This window comes from Arachis ipaensis, chromosome B08, assembly GCF_000816755.2.
Source record: "Arachis ipaensis cultivar K30076 chromosome B08, Araip1.1, whole genome shotgun sequence".
Taxonomy (NCBI): domain Eukaryota; kingdom Viridiplantae; phylum Streptophyta; class Magnoliopsida; order Fabales; family Fabaceae; genus Arachis; species Arachis ipaensis.
In genome coordinates, this window is record NC_029792.2 from 40,819,172 (window position 1) to 40,825,739 (window position 6,568).

Consider the following 6,568-nt stretch of genomic DNA (forward strand, 5'->3'; position numbering starts at 1 on the left):
CATTAATAAGCAGAAATCATAATCTATACACAAATATGCAATCGGCATCACCATCAAGTTATTCTTAATGCGTTCATAACAAGTCAATAGAACAAAAGTCAATTATCATAAGAGAAACAAAGTAAAATACAGCAGCAAAATCCTGACAAAATTTAAGTATCTGTCTCAGTTTTAAATCTTAGTTATTTCCTTTGAACCTATCTTATAACAATAAAGGAGAAAAAAATAGGCAATCATAAAGAAAAACCTAGCGGGGATAGACCTTACATGACGAACATCTTCTGCATGTCTAGTGTATGATAATGACAAGAAGTCTATATTGTTCTGAAGCCCCCATGTGCTTATTACCTGAGTGAGCGAATGGAAAATCAGAAGATTAACACGACTACGTGAGATTAAAATTGTAGGTATCTTTACAGCCATGAATGTGAAATTACACTAAGATACACAAGCAACTAGAAGTGATATCATAATTTACCACATCTATTTTGTAGCCATTAGAACACTTTTAAATCTATCTAAACTTCAAATAAAACATAAAAGAATATTCAGAAATAATTGAAAGATAATTCTGTAAAACAAATCTATGATTTTGACAAAGATATATAACTCAATTCTACCCCTATTCCCAGCTTATGTAGGTAAAAAGGTATAGCACTACTCGCAAGCAACAAAAGTAATATATCATCCTGATCAGCTTGTGAATCTCACTAATTTAAGCACATAATATTTTGTAAGTTACCTCCTTATCCTTATCAGTAAGCGTAGGAAGATCAATACGAATTTGTGAGACATGTAGAGTATAAAGAGAGCCAGCAAGTGTAGCAGAATTTTTTATGACACAAGTGACATCATCACCATCCACATCTTTGACCTGCATTTCGAAATCAGAACTAATTGAGTAAAAGAGTAGGAAGAATTATGAGAACAAGTATCAGCACTATGCTCCTTTCAATATCCCTATAATTTTCCCTCTCCATAGAATCAACAGAAAATAGGAAGCATGGAAACTATCTGATGCTGACAGCACATACTATGGTAAGAAAGCTTTAAAAGGAGAAGTGAAAAAAGAGGAGGCAAGGGAAACAAACAAGGAGAAAATAATGAGGATCCAAATAATTTTCATCTACATGCAATATCTAAGTCACCTTTGTCTTTGTAGAACAAACTGCTAAAGCAACTTATAATAACTGAAAATAGTTGTTATAACCTGCAATAAGTACACAAAATCACAAGGAATAAAACAATATATGTTTTTGGTCTCCCACCAGGCATCCAGCCGTTTGGGCCAACTATCCGGATTCAGGCACTGCAGACTGAGCGACCCTCCCAAATTGTTGCTCCTTTTACATCCCAGGATTTGAACCCTGGAGTTGCTTAAGTGATACATGTCAAGAGGACAATTGGGGCATTTTAAGGCAAAGGGGCAGAATGGAAATTTCACACTTCCAGAGGGCCCCATAAATTTTTTTCCCAGTTGCTCTAAGCACGTTTTTATTGTGTGATCAATTAACGTGAGTAATTTGCTTCGCTTGTTGCATGAAGGAAATTGAAGGATCCAACCTAAGGTAATTCTGTGTGTTAGTCTCTTTCAATTTCCCCCTTTGATCTAGGTTGTCAAGGACAAGTTCCTTGGAGGTCTAGTAGGGAATCCCTTCCGGTGACCTAGGTTGCTAAGAATAGGTTTTTTAGAGGTCTAGTAGGAAAACCCTTTCTTTTCTTGCTAAGAATAGGTATTTTGGGAATTCTTTTTAAATTTGAGGATTATTTTGGTAATTTATGAAACCCTAAATGCAACAACTCACCTTCCTCAGCCTCCTTTTTTCAGAAAACAGCTTCTTCCTCTCTAACAGTCCCAAAACTCTCTTCTATATCTCTCCCTCTCTGCTCTGGGCTGCACTGCTGCCGGAAGAATAATGCATGGGCATCATCTTGTGTTTTGCTATGCTTTTTCATATAAGAAATAAATGCATAAATGCCTAATTATAGAGTTTTGGTGCTTAAGTTGGATATTGCTTTGACCTTTGATTTGATGATTTTGTAGGAAATAATAGAAAAAAAAGTAAAAAAAGCACAAAACAAGTACGCTTTGAAGCTTAGGATACACTTTGAAGAAAGCGTGGCCCTTGAAGAAAGCGTGGCCCATGAAGCCTTCTCAAGCGGCGTTGGTGATGTGCACTAATGAAGCATTCATATGGCGTTAATTAATGAATAAAGTATGCATGTGGCGTGAATTAAAGGATGCATGCATGAAAGTTAATTAATAATGCACGAAGCAATGCATGCATGCGTTACTATGAAGCCAAGGAAGCATGCCATATATAAAGCAAATCAATGAATAAAGCACGCCAACTGAAGCAAGTAAGGCATTCATTATTAACTAATGAGGCCAATGAAGTATGAAGCATATATTAAAGGAATGCATGCATATATAAAGCAAATCAATGAATGAATAAAGAAGCATGCATGTTTATTAGCGTTCTTCAAGTGAAGCATGCATTAGGCGCTAATAAAGAAATCAATAAAGCATGCATGCAGTGGCGTTTTACAAGGAACAAAGCATAAGGGAATGGCGTGTTACACGTTCAAAACGCCTTCAAGCCCTTTTTTGAGCAAAAATTACAAGGGCATGTAACGCCACTTGTTGGCGGGCCGCACGCCAAACACCACCCTCCAGAACTTGAATTTTGTTGTGGCGTTTCACACACCAAAGCCCGGCGTCCAGAAGGCCACTTCAAAGACTTCAAAGACCCATTTGGGCGTGTTACACGCCAATTTTTATTGGCGTTTTACACGCCACATATTGGCATTCCACATGCCAACCAGGGAGCACTCCCAAGAAAGAAAAAAGATGGCGTTTTGCATGCCAAGGGAGGGCGTTTCACACGCCACTTGGCCCAAGTCTCCACAAGCAAATTTTTGCAACATTCAAAGCCCACACTTTGGACCAATGAAGCCTTGAACCGGAGGACACAAAGCTGAAGATTTAATGTGAAAGATTTGATTTGATTTTATTTTATTTTGAATTAGTTGGAATTTAAGGATTAGGTTTTGTTTTAAGTTTTAGTATATAAAGTCCTTAAGGAACTTAGAAAAGGGCATCCAACATCCGGGGAATTTGCCCCTTGGCCATTTTTTCATATTTGTTTTGTTTTGAAGTTAAGCATGAGCCACTAATCTCCTTGGTTAAAGTTAGGAGCTCTGTTCATCTTTTTATTGATTATTAATCTAAGTGTTCTATTTTATTTTGATTTAATTCATGATTGAGTTTTCATTCTTCATCCTTAAAGATTTAGAATTGTTGGGAAACATTCTAACTCCGTTTTGGATTCTAAATATTGTTTTGGAAAAAATTAATATTTGAATTAGCTGAAAACTCTTTCACACTACTTTTTTATTACACTAGGAATAGGTTCAAAGAGTGTGCGACACCTTGTGAGTTTCAATTGTTAGGACTAGCTTGAATACGTGACATATAATTCAACCTTAAGACTATTTTTGAATCTTACTTGAAATTAAATCAGAATTATGCTTCACCTCTTTTCCTTAAGTAATTGACTAAGGAATTAGCGGTTAATTAAGTTAAAGAGAAATTAAATTATCAACGAATTGGAATTTGATTATTTATGATTCGTCATGATTAATCTTTGCATACCTCATATAAATAAACATAAGGATTGTTTTCCTAAGAAGTGAACATCTCTGATACCTTAACTATCTTTATCATCTTACTTTCTCAACCAATTTTTGTTTGCTTTTGTTAAATTTGCTGTTTTCATGCTATTTATTATTGAAACACTTATTCTTGATTGTCTGATTAGAGTAGTTAATTGACCATTGCTTGCTTAATCCTAATCCTCGTGGGATCGACCCTCACTTACCTGAGATATTACTTGATACGACCCGGTGCATTTGCCGGTGTTTTGTGGTTTATAAAAATTCGCGATCAAAGAACCACCGGCAGCATGCTAGACACCACCATCCGGCTCCACTTCCTCCTTCTCTGTCTTCCCTCTCTGTCGTTCTCCCGTGTTCTCTTTGACTTGCTGACGCGCCAGGCACCAATGTCTTTGACTCGTTGCTCGTCGCCGCTCCTTGCCGTTGCTGCTTACCGCTGCTGCAAGCCGCCGGTTCTCTCTCTCTAGTTCGTAACTTAGAACATAATATTTTTAAATGATATAATGAAGGACCAAATGACACCCTTTGATATATATATAGTGATACAAACCCAATCTTAAACCTGAGGTACTATGAGAAAATTTTGGACTTTGGCTGAACCAATTCTCCCACAAATCCATGCTCTTAAGTAGAAAGACATAAATTGTTTTATATCTAACACGGTCCATCATGCAAGAGTTCATTGTGTTGCATGAGAATGCATAGATCCACCTAACATTTTGCTATAACTTAATGTTTATAGTTAGAAGAATGAAAACATCAAATATAGAACTCAAGACCATTTGATCTTGTCAACTCTAATAACATGTCAGGCCTTAAAGCATAAGTCAATAAACAAAGGCAAATGAATGGATTTCAATCTAACAATCTTTGTAAGAATATTAGTATTATTACTAATCAATAGTAGTAGTATAAATAAAAAGTAGCAGGTACATGCTACTAACATAACATAATAAAATAACATATAATAATAGTAATTCTGATGCTCCACAAATAATTGAACTCATTATCATCAATTCATATCAAGATAACACACCCCACATCAATTTGATGCTTATTTAAAACCAGTTTACTTTCCACTTTCAATGTGTTTCTCTGTTTCATAATAGAGTACGTTAGGAGAAGCTGTAGTGACTCTAAGTTCATCTAGAGTGTAACTGAGGCAATGTAACTGCCTCAGCCAGCTAGGATAGGTCAGCAACTAACTTACCAATGTATTTCCCATACTACCCACATTGTAGCTTCCCTCACAAGCTACTCTCAGCTTCTATATAAGCTGAAAACCGTTCAGCTATGATTCAGTTAATCATAAAAAGAAAATTCTACAGACCTTCTGTGACAAACCCCGACAGCCAAGAAGTTCAGGGGCAACATAGAGAAGTTACTCCTTTTAAATATACATATAGGAGAAGAGGAATAAGAAAGGCTCTGTGAGTTTAGGGAGTTAGTTACAAATTTAGGGAGTTCGTTACAGGAGAGATATAAATAGGAAATGAGGAGCATTGGTTTTAGGTAGGAAAAGACTAGAGAGAGAATTGTGGAGAGAATTGGCCTCTTGAATGCCAAACGTCATTTCTATTACAATCATATACTCTTACTCAATATACTCATTCACTGGGTTGGGACTATCAGATTGATACTCCCTCTTCAGTGATTTCTCACATTATTTCTATTCTTGTTATTCTGACTATTCATACTACTGCTTCTCTACGCTTTCTCTATCCAAATCCTAGAACCTTACACCTTCGTCCTTATTATTTCATCTTTTCCTATCAGAAATGCCAACATTTTAAAAAACAATAAGCATGCCTATTTGCACAAGCATCAAATATTAAACTTTATCCATGAAAGGCAACATTACCTCTAGCCACACAGAAGTTGTTTCACTTCCTGTAAACAGGTATTGACCAATAAAAATAGTATCACCCTTCTTCACAGCCTACAAAATTATGGAGACAATAGTCAAGACAAGCATCATAAACACAGAAATAATCAATATAAAATGAGAAATAAGAAAACAAAATTTGCAAACCCACACAAAAGAGAAAGGAGAGGTTTTAAAGAATATGGAGTAGAAATGTTTCCTGAATTGCTTGAGTACTAGAACTTCAGAGAAGTAGTATTTCTATACATTCAAACATAAATAAAGAAACTATATAAATAAATTTGAATGTTACTGCCAATGTGGATGTTATTATTAACTAGGGATAACTGGTTTGGTACGCATGGGAAGTATTGAATCCTAAGATTTTGTAAAGATGTACATCAGTTGAATGTTTGAACTAATAAATTAAAGCATCCTTCCAAAGGACTTTAAACAAAATGACACTTTTTCAAATTTTATTATATTCAATTCTTTCAAGAAACATCAGATTATAACACCAAGTTAGAAACAACTCCTAACAAAGGATACTGAAAGTGAAATTTGAGTTGTGTGACAAGGTGAAGGTAAAAGTTCATTTATATCATTGAAGACATAGAGGATCTTGTGTCATCAGCACAAAGAGTGGAGGAATGGAACTCACCTATCCTATCAAGTAAATAGGCAGGGTCAATTATTCATAATTTGAACAACCAGCCTTGTTAGGTACTTACATCAAATGCATGGGCCTTCAGAGAATTTGGGATCTGGGAGTGATAGAAACCTCAAGGCGAATATTACTAATGGGTATGTGGTGAGGAATCAGATGGGAATGATGCAGCAGGAAAGTGAGGTGAGGCAGGGATTACGAACCAAGCACACAAACACCGTAAAATATTCAACACAAATATATTACAGACCCCAATAAACGAGTTACATGGAAAAGGTACACCAACCTTTGATAGCCCATTAAAATTTACTGGTAAAAGATTTGAAGTAGCTTCTTTGTCTTGATCCGGCGTTAAGACA

General features: G+C 35.8%; 1 protein-coding gene across 1 annotated transcript in view; it reads right to left on the minus strand.

Annotated features, from left to right (window-relative positions):
* Positions 1-6,568, minus strand: part of LOC107612980 (pyruvate kinase 1, cytosolic) — a gene marked incomplete in the record, with an annotated part of 18,243 nt that overhangs the window by 9,020 nt on the left and 2,655 nt on the right. Inside the window, 4 exon segments of the mRNA XM_016314792.2 lie at positions 268-348; positions 743-874; positions 5,540-5,617; positions 6,496-6,568. Of these exon segments, the coding sequence (XP_016170278.1) occupies positions 268-348; positions 743-874; positions 5,540-5,617; positions 6,496-6,568 (364 nt within the window).